The following is a 19,058-nucleotide window of genomic DNA, read 5'->3' as shown; positions in this document are numbered from 1 at the left end:
GCGTGAAGCTCCATGTTCTGTTTTTCATCCGGGCTGGCTTGTGATACCATGGTTACGGGGAATCCCTCCAGGGCCCGGGGACCCGGGAAAAATGACCTGTCTCTGGGTCTGTGACTGTGCCGATGAGCAATGAATGAGGTGCTCTATTTAGGTCAAGCGTGTCCAGTTTTGGATGGTACAGAGATCTGTGACCAGGCACAGCCAGGCCTGGGCTGGGCTCGAATTCAGAAAGTGCTTTGTTGGGGCCGGAGCCCTAGCGAGTCAGGATGCTGGGAGCCAAGGGTGTGCCAGGTGGGGCCCGCCTGCCCTCTGAGCTGGACAGTGAGGGGCGAGGGTGTGCCCTCGTGTGCAGGGCTGTGTTCGGCTGGTAGCACTGAGAGTCCCTCTGGAGCAAGCGAACCCCGCTGGGGAGTCGACTAGGCCCCGAGGCGGGGTAGTGACGGGCCTGAGCGCTGGGCACGGGAGGTTTTGGACTCACGGTAACACTGTTTTAATGCTGAAGGTTTGTACCAATCTCACTTCGTTGTATATTTTGCGTTTTTTACCCCTCTCGTTCTAAGCTATGAAGGGGCCTAAGATTATAGATAAACACCCCATGCTGCCAACGGAAAGCCAAGGGCTTGACTCGCAGCTGCGGTCGGTTCTCGCTAATGGCACAGTGGAGGCACCTGGGGCACTTTGAGGGGGACTTGCCCAGTCACCAGGTGACTCTAATGCGCAGCCAAGGGCTGAGCTGTCCTAGGAGAGGGCCCTGCTGCTAACGCTTCTTGAGCTTCAAACGTCACTTGAAACATCACATAACATGAGGCCATCAACATAATAAACGTCAAATGGCCTCGGTCCAGCTCTCGTGAGGAAAATGTCCCAGTAGAAGCAATGGACTCGAAATAAAAATGGCAATAAATAGACTAAAATGACCATTTAGAGGGCAGGGACATAATTTCTTACAACTGCATGTGAATTTACATTTATACCCAAATTTATTTATTTTTTTTCAAAGTCAGGGCCCAAATGTCCTGGACAAGGCCCCGAGGGCGCCCTCTGGCTGCTGGCTTAGACTCGGGACTCAGTTTACCTGCCATTCTGGAGTTTCCGCTTCCGAGCAGCAGCCTGCTGTTCTCCGCCCTCGACTCTCTCGTCAGTGTCGAGGTGTTGACCACAGCTCTGTTCCGGACCTTTTTAGCCCTTTTAAGGACAAAGAGAAGGACACACTCAGGCCCCGGGCCCCTTGGCACTGGGCATGCTCTGATCTCAAAGGGTCGAAGCGGGAGCCTTTCGGCCCCAGGTGATCGCAGATTCCATGCTGACTAACAGGAAACCACAGGGAGACAGGTAACTAGCCGATTTGGGATTGGCATCCGCGCTCCCTCCCGTGGATTTGAGCCCAGGGTTCCCCCTCCACCCAGAACTGGAGTGACAGTGACAGTGACAGGCACAAGAGGTCCCTGAGTCCCCAATTCTATTTCCTTTTATTTCCTCTCTTCTCTTACGAATCATTTCGATCTGCCTTCTCTTGAGGCCTTTCCCAAAATGCCAACCCATTAAAGGTACTAGAAGAGTTTGCCAGATTTAGAACTTAAATCTGGGCAATAAATATTCATAAACGTACCTTTCAGCATATCGTAATGTTGATAACGTTTCCTCATAGCAGATGTCAGCTGGACTTATGGCTGCTATCTGCAAAAAAAAATCTCTTTCAGGTTTTGCTTTTTATGTAGGTTTTATTGTTACTGTTGATCTTACATAGTAACATTCATAGAACATCGTGTAATTTACAGGGTTGTTCAAACTTCACCACTCAGGGAACTGAGCAGCCTTGAGGCCGGGACAAGGCTGGAGGCAGAGTTTGCCCAGTTTGGACCCTTCCGCACCCTAACTGAGCACATTCCCCATTGCACCCCCTTGGCCAACATTCCGTAATAAAGAGTCAGGAGTCTTTTGCTGAGACGACAGGAGTCAGCCACTCTCTCGAGTGAACATCTGCCTTGCACACCTAACAGTCCAATTCATTTCCAGTCTTGCCGTGAAATGACCGCCGATTCAGAATAATATGACATTGTTATTTTTAAATTAATTCGTTTCCCCCTGATAATAAAAGTAATATAGGTTCCTTGTAGAGAACCTGAGAACTACAGAAAGAAAGAAAAGGTTGAAATCAGCAATGTAGAGATTCTTTGGACACTGGCAGAGAGAGCTCCCTCCGGGAGTCAGGAGGTAATCTGTAAGAATGGGAAGTGGCAATGCCAAGTGCTATATTAGTGCTGTGAGGAGAATGATTTTAACAACAACGTAATAGCTGAATCAGTCTAAAGGGCTGTAGGAACGCCCGGCCGGTGTGGCTCAGCGGTTGAGCATTGACCTAGGACCCAGGAGATCGTGGTTTGATTCCCGGTCAGGGCACAGGCCTGGGTTGGGGGCTCGATCCCCAGCAGGGGGCGCACAGGAGGCAGCCGATCCATGACTCTCATCATTGATGTTTCTCTCTCTCTCTCCCTCTCCCTTCCTCTCTCTGAAACCAATAAAGATCTATATTTAAAAACGTAAAGGCTGTGGGGAAGCCCTTTACCAGCGCGGTCCTGCTGTTCCCGCCCAGAGCGGCCTGGAGCAGCTTGGTCAGCACGGAGTCTCGGTAGGGAACGTGCAGGACCCTCTTCCCCGCGGCTGCCTCGGCCAGGGCGCTGCAAGGGAGGGCGACACAGCAACACATGAAACACGTGCCTCCCCGGGGACAGTCGGGAAGGGGGCTCCCCACCCCTCCCTGACCTCAGAGGTCTGAGACACGACTGATGGCATTCATTTTGTCCTTTAGATTCCACATACGAGTGAAATCATAGGCATTTGTCTTCCCCTGCCTCCCATTTTACTTAGCGATGCCCTCCAGGCCCGCCCGTGCCCTCGCGGGTGACAGGGCTGCTTCCTTTTTTACGGCCGAGCAATACTCCGCTGCATATGGGAGCCACTGTGGTTTTTTAATCCACTCGTCTGCTGATGGGCACCTGGCTGCTTCCAGATCTTGGCGCTGTGAGCACCACTGCAGTGGGATAGGGGTGCATAGATCCTTCCGAATTAGTGTTTTTGGTTTCTTCAGATACATACCCAGAAGTGGAATTGCTGGGTCACCGAGCAGTTTCATTTTTAGTTATTTGAGGAACATTGATGCTGTTTTCCACAGTGGCTGCTCCAGTTTGTGTTCCCAACAACAATGCAGGGGGTCCTCTTTTCCCCGCATCCCCGCCAGCACTTGATGTTTGGTGATTTAAGAAATATTCTATATCTCGCCCGGCCGGGCGTGGCTCAGCGGTTGAGCATCGACCTAGGATCCAGGCGATCGGGGTTCGATTCCCGGTCAGGGCACATGCCCGGGTTTTGGGCTCGATTCCCAGTGGGGGGCGTGCAGGAGGCAGCCGATCAATGACTCTCATCATTGATGTTTCTATCTCTCTCTCTTCCCCTCCTTGCCTCTCTCTGAAATCAATAAAGATATGTTTAAAAAATATATTCTATATCTTGATATAGGTGGTAAATACAGAGAGAGACAGAGAGACAGAGAGACAGAGAGACAGAGACAGACAGAGAGACAGAGAGAGAGAGACAAGGACAGAAAGACAGAGACAAGGACAGAGAGACAGAGACAAGGACAGAGAGATAGACAGAGACAGACAAGAAATGTAAAATTCGACACGGTGGTTGCCCCCAAGGAAAGCACAGGGAAGGAAAACCAACTATCTCTTGGGTTGGGTGGTGGTTTTATTAATGTTCACTTTATTAAAAAGTAATGAGCTAGTGAAAAATACAATATAGGGGAGGACCGGCCAGTGATGACAGTGAGTCATGAACTGAGACTTACGATTAATCTAATTTTTGATATCTGAGGTCATTTTTATGGCACAAAGAAATACTTACCCGCTGATGATTACCTGATCACATTTCCTAAATTGGTTAAACTTAAGTTAACCCGTGACCCTTCCCGCAGCCTGTCTCCTTCGGATCCGGAGGATTTCTGCCGTTCGCTTCCCGCCAAATCCACCAGGTTGATGTGGGCCTGCTTGGTGAGGCCTCTGTCCAGGAAAACCTGGGAGAAAGCACCCGCGTCACACTGTCCGAGTGGAAGCAGGCTGCCCAGGGGCTCCATCTAGCTTACATGTTAAAATAGTGTTTTCTAATTGTTTTCCACACTCAGAAAAGGCATAGTAAGATTTACAGGTTCCAGTGCCATCCGCTTAACAGTGACATTTTACAATAGCCCATGACCAGGCCCAAGGGTCTCAGCTGCCTGCCCGAGTCTGTAAAGCTATTTCCAGTGAAACAGTAGATACCGATTCTTGCTCTAGAATTCCCGCGGTTAATGCACATTTTAAATATAAAATGCCCTGAAATCTGCAAACGCAGTAACTACTGTTCAGTGTGGTGTGGTCGTGTCGTGGAAGGAACGTGGATTTTAAAACACGGCAGATTCCCCTGCTGGTCACAGGACTGTGAGCAGTGGCTGAACTTCCTCAGCTGCAGCACAGGGGTGACAGCACTTTGGGGGGACGTCCTGACAGTAAAAGACAATAGATGGCACGGTTCTAGCCGCGCCTGGCGACAGTAAGGGACGTCGTTACCGACACCGATCAACGGCATTTGGTTTCTAGAGATCTCTGCTCATTTTTTTCAGCCTGACTTCTTCTCTTCTAAAATATCAAGGTGAAAAAATAGGGCAAACCGTCTAGAAAGTTGATGAACTTCCCTAACGTAAAATTGAGTAGTGCTGAGACGTTCCTTAAAATGTTGTTTAAGGCTCCCGGCAGCCCCGGGAGGGGACCTCTGCCTCCCCGAGAGAACAGGGACCCGACTCGGGGAGCAGAACTTACTCCCAACGTCTCGGGGCTGGTCAGTGAGGCCGCACGTGGTCCGGTGGTGTCCGCTGTCCCCGCTTAGAGCAGGACACCCTTCATTTATTATTATTCCTCCGCTAGTGCTGGGCTCAGGGGACAGATGTGGCCAGCTCGTAGCTGATTGTAACACTGGCCCAGGCTCTGCGGGGAGGGGTGGGATTGGTTCCAAGACCATTCTCAGGCACCAAAGTCGGATGCCCAAGCCCCTTATATCAATAGCGGAGTATTTGCATACAACCTACGCATGCTTTAAATCATCTCTAGATTGCTGACAGCGCCTAACACAACGTAAGTGCTGTGCAAACACCGTTACACTATATTGTTGAAGAAATAACAAGAGAAGCGTCTGTGCATGTTCGGCACGGATGTGGCCACGGCAGTCCCGGGCACACAGCACACGTCGGCAACGGGGGCCTTCCCCTGCCCCCCAGCATTTCTCACCCACGACTGGTCGAGTCCGCAGATGGGACCCTGTGGGTGTGGAGGGCTGACTGTGACGATTTCTGAATCAAACTGGTGACACTGTAGAGACAGATCGCTCTCTGACACCCGCACCAAGGAGCATGGAGAAAAGCGGGCTTGCGTTTCAAAGATTCTGGTTAGTAAAGAGTTACCCGGTTTCAAAGGCTTTGTTGCGGTATCTGGGGGTCCCCTAGGCCCCTGGAGCTGAGAACTGGTCACTAGATCCATGCGCCAGGGTGGGCATGGATGAGGGGGAGGCAGAAAAATAGCAAGTGCCTCAGTTTCCCCCGCTCGTGACCTTGCTGTCTGTGACCTTGCCACCTCACGACTGGAAGCAACGCCTTGATCCATCTGGAAGGATCCTATAATACTCGCCAGCTCCCCATGCTGCTGGGGACCCTTCTCGGGGACGCCCTTGGCGGGAGATGGGGACAGTGGCCTTCGCCCGGCCCTCACCTGCTTGAACTGAATGGTGATGACCATGTGGGACCTGCTGCTGCTGGCGTTCATGTTGGTGGAAGCTGTGGTCCTTAGTTTCGTGCCTTGTTCCATGAGCCTTTCAATCTGGGCGTAGCTCTCACACGGCACGGACGTCAGGCCGTCCACGTAGAAGCCCAGCTGGGGATCCTCCCTTACTCTCAGCCCTCCGGGCTCCTTGGTTCTAGACAGCAAATCTCTTACCTATGCGGGCAAAAAAATTAAAAATGTAAACTCCAGGGAGGCAGGGATTTTTGTCTGCTTCACTGTTAGAGCTCTGCCTAGAATGGATTAGGTGCTCAACAGATACCTCTTGGATGAATAAATGAGCGTTACATTCCTGTAGGTACCAGACAGCCTCAGCGCTCACCCAGGCCGCGGTGAGGCTCTCCTGACGGCCTCTAACTGGCACTCCCTTAAATCCAACTTGCTCTGCCGCCGGAGAAATCTAAAACCCCAGCTCTTCTAAAACCCCAATCTGATTGCCTTTCTCCCCCATAGAAAACCCTCCATCGGTTCTCCATCACCTCCTAGATAAAGGCCCCTTAGGATGTGGCCGCCTGGCTTTAGCTTCATCCCCTGAGGCTCCCCGACCTCCCCCCATGATCCAAGTCTGGCTGCACGGGGCAGTCCCTGCTCCCCTAAATGCCAGGGACCTTCAGACATTCCTGGACCTGTTCATTCCAATCCTGCTGCCCAAAGTGCCCTTAGTGGCGGCCCCCGACCCTCCTACTGCTTCACCAAACTCATAAACGCCTTCCAAGGCCCAGGCTAACCCCTGGGCTGCGACCACCAGCCATCCAGGCAGCGTCAGGCACTGCTCGTCTGTGTCTGTCTTGTCACCATTCCTGCCTGGAGTGGGCGTCTGGTGGCCTCTATAAGGCCGGAGAAAGGATGGGTGGGGGGAAATGGCATGACCGGAATGGAAAAACAGTTCTTCGTGGCTGAAGCCTAGAGTGGAAACGGGGGCACGAAATGAAGCCCGAGAGGGAGGTCAGGGCGGGTCCGTGTGGGGCTGGAGGGCTCTGGCTTCTCCTGTAGGGCAGGTGAGGGGAGCCCCTGATGCCTGTCAAAGCGCAGAGCCTCTCGGATGGGCGTCGGGAAGCACGGCCACGGTTACCTGCTCGTTGTAAATTTCCAGCATACTGAACGCAACCTGCGTGGAAAAGAGCGTCGAGTAAATGAAGATTCTCTTGGAACGTTCATCTTTGGGGGGGAAAAAGTAATACGGAAACAACAGAGATGTCTAACGGGGAAGAGCTAACATTAAATGAGAGAAAACTCTTATTTCACGTGCAGTGTGAGATTCTCAAATGGTTTTAATGATACGGAGGAAATTCTTAATATAAATTGAAAACAGAGGCAGAACTCTGTGTGTGTGTCCGTTTCAACTGGGAACATAAAAAGGGTTTCTTTACAGCTCACCCTCCAATCTGAACATATGTAAAGAAAAGCTGGTCTTTGCCATGTTTTTGGAATATTGCTAGTCGTGCTTTCACCTCTTAAACAAGAGATTGGAGGAGTTTGAATGGCTCTAATCTAGAGAAAAGGCCCTGAGATTCTTCTTTTTTTTTTTTAATTTTCTTTTTCTTTTCTTTCTTTCTTTCTTTCTTTTTTTTTTTTTTAAAATATATCTTTATTGATTTCAGAGAGAGGAAAGGAGAGGGAGAGAGAGAGATAGAAACATCAATGATAAGAGAGTCACTGTTCGAGCCCACAACCCAGGCATGTGCCCTGACCGTGAATAGAACCCCAATCGCCTGGATCCTAGGTCGACACTCAACCGCTGAGCCACGCCCAGCTGGGCTAATTTTATTTTTCAATTACAGTTTACATTCAATATTTTGTATTAGTTTCCGGCGTACAGCAGAGTGGTCAGACAGTTACAAAGTGATCCCTTTGATATTTCCAGTACCCGCCTGGCAGCCTACGTAGTTATTACAATAGTATTGACTATATTCCCTGTGCTGTACTTGACATCCCCATGGCGGTTTTGTAATTACCGACCTGTAGCGCTTAATCCCTTTACCTTTTTCACCCAGCCCCCCTCCCCCCTCCGTTCTGGCAACCACCAGTCTGGTCTCTGTGTTTCTATTTTGTTTCTTTTGTTCGTTAGATCCCACATGTAAATGAAATCATATGGTATTTGTCTTTCTCTGCCTGACTTATTTCACTTAACACAATACCCTTTAGGTCCATCCATGCTGGCGCAAAAGGTAAGATTTCAACCTTTTTCTTTTTTATTGCTGAGTAATATTCCATTGTATTTACGTACCACAGCTTTTCTATCCACTCGTCTATTGATGGGCACCTAGGTTGCTTTCGTATCTTGACTAATATTAATAACACTGCAGTGAACATAGGGGTGCATATAATCTTTCAAATTCGTGTTGTGGGGGCTTCAGATATATACCCATAAGTGGAATCGCTGGGTCATAAGGCAGCTCCATTTTTAATTTTTTTGAGGTAACTCCATACTGCTTTCCACAGTGGCTGCACTAATTTGCGTTCCCACCAGCAGTGCACCAGGGCTCCCCTTTCTCTGCACCCTCACCAGCACTTGTTGTTTGTGGATTTGTTGATGGAGCCGTTCTGGCAGGTGTGAGGTGATATCCCATTGTGGTTTTAATTTGTATTTCTCTGATGATTAGTGACATTGAGCATCTTTTTCTATGTCTAATGGCCATCCGTTTGTCCTCTCTGGAGAAGTGTCTATTCAGGTCCTCTGCCCATTTTTAAAACTGGATTGGTGTGGGGGTTTGCGGAGGTTTTTTTGGTGTTGAGTTGTATGAGCTCTTTATGAATCTTGGGTATTAACCCCTATTGGATGTATTCTTGGAGAATATCTTCTCCCATTCAGTGGGTTGTTTTTTCATTTTGTTTATGGTTTCCTTTTGCTATGCAAAAATTTTTAGGTTGATGTTGTCCCATTTATTTATTTTTAATTTCGTTTTCCTTGCCTGAGGAGATAGATCAGAAGAAATATTGCTAAGAGAAATGTCAGAGATATTATTGCCTATGTTTTCTTCTAGGAGTTTTATGGTTTTGAGTCTTACATTTAAGTCTTTAATCCATTTTGAGTTTGTTCTTGTGTGTGGTGTAAGAAGGTGGTCTCATTTCGTTTTTTGCATGTGTCTGTCCAATTTTCCGAACAGCATTTATTAATTAGACTGCCTTTACCCCATTGTATTTTCTCGCCTCCTTTGTCATATAGTAATTGACAAAATACACATGGGTTTATTTCTGAGCTCTCTATTTTGACCCACTTATCTATGTGTCTGTTTTTATGCCAGTACCATGCTGTTTTGATTACTATGGCCTTGAAGTATAGTTTGATATCAGGTAGCACAGTACCTCCAACTTTGTTTTTCTTTCTCAAGATTGTTGTGGCTATTTAGGGTGTTTTCTGGTTCCATATAAATTTATGGATTATTCTAGTTCTGTGAAATATACCATTGTTATTTTGATAGGAATTACATTGAATCTATAAATTGCAATTTTGAATCTATAAATTGCAATTTATAGATTCAGTGTAATTCAGTATATTTCTAAATATACTAAAATGTTAGTATTTAGTTGAGTGCTACAATTATGAGTAATTTCTATTCTCTAACTTGGACACATTACTTTTAAAATCAGGGAAAATTTAAGTACAAAAATGATGGATTATTGAATTTTCAGAACATAAATTTAATCTCTTTTTGCTCATTTAGAAGAAGCAGAAACATTAGACTATGCTGACAGGTATTTGCTGACATTTAACTGTCATGTTTTAAAGCTAATTATGTTAATGGTGACTCTTCATCTTAAAAATGTCACCAACCTTCAAGTGAATCTAAAATTCAGTCTTGGGCCTTCTATGCTAGGACAAGTAAGAAACTCTGCTGGGACAATTAAGAAACAAAATAACATTCTTTATTTAGAAATAAAAAGCAATAAATTAAGATGAGAACACACTTTGGTAGAAGAGGGCGGCAGAGGAAACCACAGACTCGACTCGGCTCGGGTCTGTTGTATAAGCCTCAACAGGCATCCCTGGTGAGTGTCAGTATTAAAGATATGTGTCCGTGACACTCAAAATGCCTCTTACAGATGTTTCCTTGGGTTCATCTCCATAGAACCAGAAAAATTCAACATTTTATTTGGCTGCAACTTGATTTTGTGATCGTGTAGAAAGGATTTGGGTATGAAAAGTTAACCTTATCTTAAAAGAGAGATGCCCATAACTTGCCTTTGGGGTGGAGCATTTCCAAAATGAAAAAATAAACAGTCCTTAAAGAGGGTCTCTTAGAACAACACATACCTGGTATTCGTGATCTCTCTGCCGGCTCTCAATTGCTTGGAAGAGCTCCTCACACACACTGGGAATGATGCCCTTGTTTGCGCCGAACCCGATCATGGAATAGCTTTTTCCAGAGCCAGTCTGGCCGTAGGCCAGGAGGGTGGCGTTGTAACCTTGCCACGCACTGTCCAGAACTCCCCTGCCCAGGTCCCGGAAAACATCTCTCTGGAAGGAAGACCCAGGCGTCATGCTCAGCACAGGCTTCTCACGGTACCCCTAAAATCTACTAAATATTCTGGTTTTGATGGCTTCCACCTTAATTAGCACACAACCTACGTGAGACAGGGCTCAGATGCTGCCTTAGAGCCAACGGGAGAAAGCTGGAAACCAAAAAGCGTGTCGTCCGCCTGGGGGACACTGGCCACCAGGCATCGCCAGGGGCCTCCCACGGCTGGGTCTCCACCAGCAACGAATCTGTGGATTTTACGGCCTTTCCCGGACACGCGCTAGTTCTTCAAAATTCAGGAGGCTACAGAAACTTCAAGGCTAAAGGGACAGAGACCGGCCGGGGTTTCCTGCTCTCTTCTTACTCTTTAATCCAAATAACAGCCTCACAAAATTCCTACACTGATTTCTCTACGGCTACACCGTGGTTTTTTCACACGATCTACTGGGTCTAAAGCATTTCTCCAACACGCACACGTGTACATGTGCACCCTGTGCGTGTGCACCCTCTTTTAAAGGGGGGCACATAGATGTCGGTGCCCACAGTTGCTTGAAACAGAGGGTGTGGTCTGACTGTGTGCTCACCTGGGCTGGGGCCACAGCCAACAGGAATTCTCTCATTTGAGGCAGTTTCCAGAGTACATTCTTCTTAATATAAATAAAATTGTGAGCATCACTTGCTCCATTTGGTATAGTATATACCTTTATATAACATATATAGTTTTTATTTCTGGGAAAGAAGCAAATACCAACATAACACGATTTATCTGAGGACAACAGACAATAACCAGTTTCCTTGTACTATTCATTTCACACGAGAGGAATAAACATTATCGGACAACTAGCGGGTTAGGGAAGCTCCAGGCCTAAAATGTGGACTTTGAGCCGTGGTTTCTCCAGAACATTGTAACCATACTCTTGGCAGAAGAGAAAGAAAGGACTTTATAGCGGATATCTACCCCACCTTGGGAGCTAGTCGCTAAAACCGAGGAGGGGTTACTAAGCTTAATTAAATGACTAGGCTTGCTGGCCTCTCTGAGCTATTTGTAGATTTGGGGGAATGTTTCACTATCAATTTTTATGGGTTAAAAACTTCAAACAAGTAATACAGAATTTTACTAAATAAAACCTTATAGAATGGAGTCGTTCTATAAATGTTGTGGGCCGTACAGTTTTCCTGTATAGTTTCCCCTTGAAACACCTTTGGGACGTCAGCTATTTGTATACGTGGCTTACGGTTAACCTAAGGCCAGGGCTGGTGGTTCGGTTTTTAATTTCTTGAGGAACCTTTACACTGTTTGCCACAGTGGCTGCCCCGATTTCCTTTCCCGCCAGCGGTGCAGAAGGGGCCCCTTTGCCCCACATCCTTGCAAAACTTGTTCCTTGGCTTTCTGATGATAGTCGTTCTACCAGGGTGAGGTGATGTGGTTTTGGTTCGCACGCCCCTGCTGACGGGCGATGTTGAGACCTCCCCATGTACCTATTTGTCCAGAAAGGTCCTCTGCTCATTTTTAAATTTGATTATTTGGTTTTGTGCTACTGAGTTGTCTGAGGTTTTTATATAGTTCGGATAGTAACCCTCGATCAGATAGGATTTGCAAAGGTTTTCTCCCCCATTCCGTACGTTGCCTTTTGCCGTCTTGATGGTTTCCTTTGTGTACGTGAGTTTTTTGACTTGATGTCCCACTTGTTTGTTGTTGCTTTTGGCGTCAAATTCAAATGACCGTTGTCAAGATCGATGTCTTAGGAGCTTACTGCCTGTGTTTTCTTCTGGGAGCCTTATGTGCCCAGGTCTTATGTTCAAGTCTTTAATCCGTTTCAAGTTAATTTTTGTGAGTGGTGTAAGGGAGGGGCCCAGTTTTCCCAGCACCGTTTCTCGAAAAGACTATTCCCACGGCAAACTTGGGCTTCTTTGTTGTAAACTGAGGCGTGGGTTTGTTTAAGGGCCCTGTTCTGTTCTATTGATCTATGTGTCCATTTTTATGCCAATAACCTACTGTTTGATGACTATGGATTTGTTGTATAGTTTGAAATCAGGAAGCCCGATGCCTCCAGCTTTGCTCTGTCTCAAGGTTTCTTTGGCTAATCGGGGCCTATTGTCGTTCCTGTAAGTTTTAGGGTTGTTCTATTTCTGTGAAAATGCCATTGGAATTTTGCTACAAACTGCACTGGATCTGGATCCAGCAGGTCCCAGAATAATGTTGTTTCATTCAATGTCATGTCTTTTTAATGCCGATGAGAAAATTTTTGATTCCCAGCAGAGGCAACCGTCAGTGTGGAGTTCGCCTGTTCTCCCCACGTCTGCGTGGGTTTTCTCCGGGGACCCCGGTTTCCTCCCACATCCGAAAGATGCACATGCGAGGTGAATGGCTGTGTCTACATTGTCCCAGTCCGAGTGAGAGTGCGGGGGGGGGGTGACCCTGCGACGGTAGGGTGTCCCATCCAGGGTGGGCACCGCCTGGCACCGAGCTGCTGGGAAAGGCTCCAGCCACAAGTGACTCTGAACTGGAGTCAGCCAGTGGAAAAGAATTATCTGACTTGTTTTTATCAGTGTTTCTTAAATGTATGCATAGTTCACATTTATTTTAATGGTTAATAGCAGAAGTGTTTTTTACTCTTTAAAGTTTGACTTTTAATTTTTTTTAACCAAAAATATGCCATAGGAACTTCACTCTTGTTTATATCAATTAGCCTAGGATAAAATCGGTTTCGGCATGCATCGCTTTATTTAAAAGTCACAGTCTCCAAGAACCTATGGACAATGGTAAGTGAGCACTTACTATATTGCTTTGAGTAGTATGGATATTTTAATACTATTCACTCTTCCAAAATACGAGCACAAAATATCTTTCTATTTATTTGTGTGTTCAATTTCTTTTGCCGGTGTCATAGTTTTAAGTGCATAAGTCACCTCCTTGGTTCAATGTATTCCTTGGTATTTCGTTTTGAAAAATGCTGTCTTTCTTGAAGTAAAATTAATACTCATTAAATTTATTCTTTTAATGTATACTGTTTTATGAGTTTTGACATGTGCATTTGGCCATGTGATGGCCACCACAGTGAATATATATTTTTAATTTTAATAACTTCAAAAATTTCCCTTGAGCTTTTTTGCACTCAGAGCCCTTCCCTCACCTTCAGCCCCTGGAGAGCAGTGATTTACTTTGTGTAACTAGAGTTTTTGTTTTTTTCTAGAGTTGTCATTTAAGTGAATTGTACAGTGTGTACTTTTTTTGGACGTGGCTTCTTTCACTTAGCACGATGCCTTGGGATTCATTCATGTTGTTGCATGTAATGATTAGTTCCTTCTGTTGCTGAACTGTATTCTATTTTATAAATATTTCACCACTTTATTATCCACTCACAAGTTTGATGGACATTTGAGTGCCTGGTTTGGGACGATTATATATAAAGTTGCTATGGATGTTTGTCTACAGGTGTTTGTGAGGACAAATATTTTTGTTCCTCCTGGAACTGCTGGGTTGTATGGTTAAAGGAGTGCTTTAATTGTAAGCTGCCTGTTTTCCAAAACAACTGAGCCTTTTTGCATCGCCGTAAGCACTATATTAAAAGTCCCAGCCCAGCCGGGTGTGGCCCAGAGGTTGAGCATCGACCTAGGATCTAGAAGATCGCAGTTCGATTCCCAGTTGGGGCACAGGGCCAGGTTGCGGGCTTGATTCCCAGTCGGGGGCGTGCAGGAGGCAGCCGATCAGTGACTCTCATCATTGACATTTCTCTCTCTTTCTCCCTTTCCCTTCCTCTCTCTGAAATCAATAAAGATATATATATATGTGTATTTTTTAAAGTTCCAGTTCTCCCACTCGCATGTTGACCTTTGGAATTGCCAGTGTTTAATTTTTGTCATTCTCATGGATGTGTAGCATTATTTAATTGTGGTACTAATTTGCATTTCCCTAATGACGTTGGATGCTTTTTTCATTGGTTTTAGGTAATTTTATATATCTTCTTTGGTGAAGACTGTGATCAAATCTTTTGCCATTAAAAAATTTGGGTTTTTTAAAAAATATTAAGTTGTAAGGATTCATATATTTTGGGTACTTTATCAGACACGTTTGGAAAATATTTTCTCTTTGTGGCTTGCCTTTTTATGTTCTTACTTGCATCTCTCAGAGCACTACCATGTTGAGTAGGAGTGGGCATCTCTGTCTTGTTCCTGACCTTAGAGGAAAAGCTTTTAGTTTTTCATCCTTGACTCTGGTACCAGCTGAGGGTTTATCGTATATGAACGGCCTTTATTACATTGAGGTACTTTCCTAGTCCCATCTTGGTGAGAGTTGGATGTTGAATTTTGTCAAATGCCATTCTGCATGTATTGCCGGTTCCTTAGGGTTTTTTACATAATCATGTCCTATGCAAATAGTTTTACTTCTTTCATCAGCACACCACTTATTTCCTATTAACTGCCTTACTGCCCTGGCTAGCACCTGCAGTAAATGGATAGAAATAGTGAGACTGGGCCTCCTTGACTTATCCCGTCTTACAGGAAACATTGTTTCACCATCAAATGTGATGCGACCTGCATATTTCAAGGAAGTTTTGCTTCTAGAAAGCTCCCTCCCATTTCAAACTTGCTGAGAGTACTAATCATGACTGGGTGTTGACTTTGTCATACTTGTTTTTGCATCTGATCATGTATTTTTTCGTAAACAAGCATCCTGGTCATGTATTTTTCTCCTCCTGTGATCGTTTATATGACGAATTACATTGATTTTCAAATGTTAAGCCAATCTGACATACCCAGGAAAATTCCTTACATCAAGCCTGATCATCTCTGCCTTTTGACGTTTATTTACATCTGGTGTAATAATCAACATGGCTGGCATTGTCTACCATCTTGCTACTTATATTTTTATTCCATTTCCCCCCCTTTTCCTGCCATGTTTTGGGTTGAGCCTCATAACTCAAGGTGCATCCCAGGGTCCACGAGCTCTCTTCAGTGTTGAAGTCAGACCTGACAGGGTATTTTTAGGAGTGGTTTAATAAAGGCTGTCATCTTTGGGCTGAGTTTTTAAAAGACAAGTAGGCAGACAGGAGAAAAAGTTGTGGGGACGTGAACAGAGCCTCAGTGGCCTGTGGTACAATGTCACCCATGTATGTAACAGAAGGAAAGAGGCAGGACAAAAAATACTCGATGACAGTTGAAGTTTCCCCACTGCCTCTCACACACTCTGATCGCAGACCCTGTAACGTTGAATGCGCTTATTTGCCCATCTCCCCACGTGAAACTGTGAGCAGCTTTAAGGCGGAATAGTACGTGGTATGATACAATATTTGATAAAACCAAGGTTCTCACGTTTTGCTTATTTTGCTTATCTCAGAGAAGCAAAATATAATTGACTCGACTGATATTTTTCAAAATACACAACACTGGGAAACCAACTGACTTGAGTGCCTAAAATTTAGGCAATAGCTGCACTCTGGATCTCGTTTAGCATGAAAAAGCAATAAATTTAAAACCAAACTCTCAAATGGAAGCATGTACTGTAGCACACACGCGTAACACCTCATTTGGAAAAAACCTTCCATTGACGTGTTTTAAAAAAGCAATTTACCTGGCCTGCAAATTTACTGTTAGGATCAGCTGAAGTCAACACACCATCTTTATCCACTTGAAATCCACTGTGAGACCAATAAGCCAGGTCAAAAGTGAACGTCTTCGTATGCTCTGGGTGCTTAGGGTCGTGTATAGTGGTGCTAGTCCTGGAATGCATGGAAATCACACATCTGCTCCCAGCATTCTTCTCTCTCTGTAGTCAAATCACAGACTGAGAGTCAAACAGTAGCTTTGGTCAGCCACGTTGCTTCACAGGTCTTTACACCTTGTAAGAAACTCGGCCAGGAACTTACCATTCCTTCACCGAGCTCCTTTCCTCCTTGCTACATTCTAGCATGAGCTCATCAGCTCGGGTGGCGGACTTAAATCAAATGCAATCTTTTTGAAGAGGGGACCTAAAGGCTGTGTAAATACGTAACTGTTTGTCTACTTCTACATCCTTTGGTTTGAAACTTGCAATAATATTAAAGGCCAGTGAAAAATAAGCCCTGGAACAGCTACTTTCAAGTGTGTTGACTGGTTAGGATATAAAATGGCCTTTTCTTCTTTGGGGTGGTAGTGGTGCAAAACATTTAATTCGCTGACCACAAGTAAATTCTCTTGACATTTATAGTTACCTAATTATGTATCTGCCTGGTTGCTTAAGTATTTTCTGCAATATAGACGAATGTTAAGGGACAGAACTGATACAAACGAAAAATGTGCAGTCATATTGAATGTTACACATCTTGCTGGACAAGAGAAAAAGCAGCAGGTTGTACAAGTGGGAAAAGACCTCTCTTGAGGTCGCCACTACACGGCACCCCGTTCAGGACCAGTTGGTCCAATAAGCCTTTGTGCGGTGTTCTGTCTGGCACACCCTCTCCAAATCTTACTTATGTATCCTTTACGGTCAGCTCAAATGCTTGTCTCCAGGAAATCAAGATCTGTGGAGGCACAACCACACCTGCTCTCTCTGGGTGCCTAGAGAGCTCCCTTACTACTCTGGCACACACTGCTACAAAGAAACGACTTACATAAAACTGTAAGCCAGGGGAGCACAAAGGATTTTCCTTTGAATCCTTACTCTCTAGGACAGCCTTTCATCCACAGCAGACTGTCTTAAAGTAACTAATGCATTGGTAATCAAAGGTAAACAATTGCTACAAGGTCCTAGAATGAATCTAAGCCATATTTTTATCCTAAAATGTTGTAGCAACACAGTTTAATGACCAGTGTTTTTGCAGAAATTTACAGAAATACACATACATAAACACACTTTAAACAGTTCATTCAAAATTGGCAATCTGTTTGCTTATGATCTACTGTTGAGGGGGGGGAAAGTACATCTATCAGCAATAGACACCACATGTCTACATTCCCCAAACTGCAATGGCTTTAAAAAGTATTAACTTGACAGTACTTCTCTCTCAATATTTTTATTGTGCTACTTGCGCAAAGAAATTGTGTACTGAATTATTTAGATCTTTAAATTATTCATTTAACAAGTTCATTTAAATAAGTTTAATATTCCATAGATGACAAGCAGCTTAAATACAAGGTTTGATACCTAAAAATTTAAAAATAAAATGAAAGTCATAGTCAAATTTTCAACAAGGCAAGGTAACATTGATCACTAACCTGACTAAACGGCCGCACTCGCACTGCTACTTTCACACTGTCAATACTGGGTGTAGGCATTTTCATCATTTTCCCATTATTTGTATTATTTCGTAGAAAAATAATATAGAAAGCACACTGCTTTCACTTCACCCTAAAACATTAAAGTTTAGCCAACAAAAGCAGTTTGCTTCTAGACAATCAATTATTAACGGTCCATTCATTACACGCTATCAATTACCTGTTATAAATTATTTTACAACACTTATTTATTGATGAATTGTATAGCCTACATCAAGTATCAACACTTTTAATTGCACACAGTCATTCTGCAGAGAAAAGTGGTTGTTTTTTTTCTTCTTTTTCCACATCTACTCACACTCTTCCCCCATCTTCTACGGTCTGTGCCTGAGGTGCTGTGAGAATTTGTCAGTTTTAAAACCTGAATATTAAGGAATTTCTGTGATTCAGTAGCAAGCTCCTTCAAAGCAGTAATAAAATGTCTTCAGACTTCTCATTCTATCAGTATTAGGCACACACAAGGTACAATGAATATCCATGAAAGAGATTTTTTTCATATTCCCCTTTCTTCTCAAACCCTTTTCAGAAGTTGCTAGTGAGCAGTGAACCGGTCACTCTAACCTGGATAATTGGTCTCTGAATAATTTAGAGACTTTAAAGATAATAGCCTTTAAGCCTGTTGAACAAGAAATACCAACGTTACATTTAACCAGTGCATTACTTAGAAAATTACTCATTTGAGGTAGAATACACAGAATTTGTTAAAACTACAAAAAAGTGGCAAAATTCCATGCCCATAATTCAATTTGAACATAGCAACCCGAAACACCCCCCAAAACACTTTATGATTAGAAATATTAATCACAGAAGCAAAGTGCATAAATTATAAAACAGCAACTTAAAAAAATTAGCAGTTCAGTTGTCCTCATTTTTAGATTGGTGTAATACTTTTAACTGTAGAGAAAGGAAATGGGACCAATGCCTGCTAGCATATAAAATTATTACTAACAGAAATTCCCCTCTCAAAAATCTAACCGACACAAACCACTGTGAAGTATATACTTTATTTAACATTCTAATAATACGCCATATTTACATATTATATAAATGTATGAAGTCTTAATATAAAATAGGAAAAAAATTCCTCCACTAAAAGGATCATACTCCATATGGAGTTATTTTACTTATGGAAGACCTTCTGTTTACAAAAATTTACAATTTATATAAATTATTATCTTCCAAATTAGATGATTTTTAATAATCCACATAATTCTGGTGATTTTACAAATAGGTGTATGTTAAAACTTGAAAAGATCACAACATTTTCCTGCGCACAATTTGTTTTGGGAAGGAAGACGGCTTCTTTCTATTCCTTCCGAGAGCTTTTCCTGCTCCTTGTACTGTAGCCCTTGACTTTCTCTTCACTCCGTCACCTGGGGTTGCCATGGGAGAAATCAGCTTAACTTCTCCTGGAGGAGGTGACCAAGAACTTTCCTGTTCTGGGATTCTGAAAAAAAGATATAATCCAAGTAAGAATAAA

The 19,058-nt window shown here is 44.2% G+C and overlaps 2 protein-coding genes across 3 annotated transcripts in view; both read right to left on the bottom strand.

The window, feature by feature from the left end:
- LOC308550305 (kinesin-like protein KIF28P) overlaps positions 1 to 17,587 on the bottom strand; it is a gene marked incomplete at its 5' end in the record, with an annotated part of 33,192 nt that extends 15,605 nt beyond the window's left edge. Inside the window, 9 exons of the mRNA XM_081123986.1 lie at positions 1,076 to 1,185; positions 1,610 to 1,677; positions 2,567 to 2,678; positions 3,918 to 4,072; positions 5,796 to 6,020; positions 6,937 to 6,972; positions 10,120 to 10,323; positions 15,897 to 16,091; positions 17,519 to 17,587. Coding sequence (XP_080980112.1) covers positions 1,076 to 1,185; positions 1,610 to 1,677; positions 2,567 to 2,678; positions 3,918 to 4,072; positions 5,796 to 6,020; positions 6,937 to 6,972; positions 10,120 to 10,323; positions 15,897 to 16,091; positions 17,519 to 17,587 — 1,174 coding nt within the window. The remainder of the gene's footprint in view (positions 1 to 1,075; positions 1,186 to 1,609; positions 1,678 to 2,566; positions 2,679 to 3,917; positions 4,073 to 5,795; positions 6,021 to 6,936; positions 6,973 to 10,119; positions 10,324 to 15,896; positions 16,092 to 17,518) is intronic.
- The window catches only part of AHCTF1 (AT-hook containing transcription factor 1), a 56,945-nt gene continuing 54,974 nt past the window's right edge, over positions 17,088 to 19,058 (bottom strand). For both annotated transcript variants that reach the window (XM_081123772.1, XM_081123773.1), the window contains one exon: positions 17,088 to 19,025. In XM_081123772.1, coding sequence (XP_080979898.1) covers positions 18,833 to 19,025 — 193 coding nt within the window. In that variant the 3' untranslated portion in view covers positions 17,088 to 18,832. The remainder of the gene's footprint in view (positions 19,026 to 19,058) is intronic.

The sequence above is a fragment of the Miniopterus schreibersii genome, assembly GCF_964146895.1.
Source record: "Miniopterus schreibersii genome assembly, chromosome: 21".
Lineage (NCBI taxonomy): Eukaryota > Metazoa > Chordata > Mammalia > Chiroptera > Miniopteridae > Miniopterus > Miniopterus schreibersii.
Note: the sequence above shows the minus strand (reverse complement) of the source record. Positions and strands in the feature narration are given on the sequence as shown.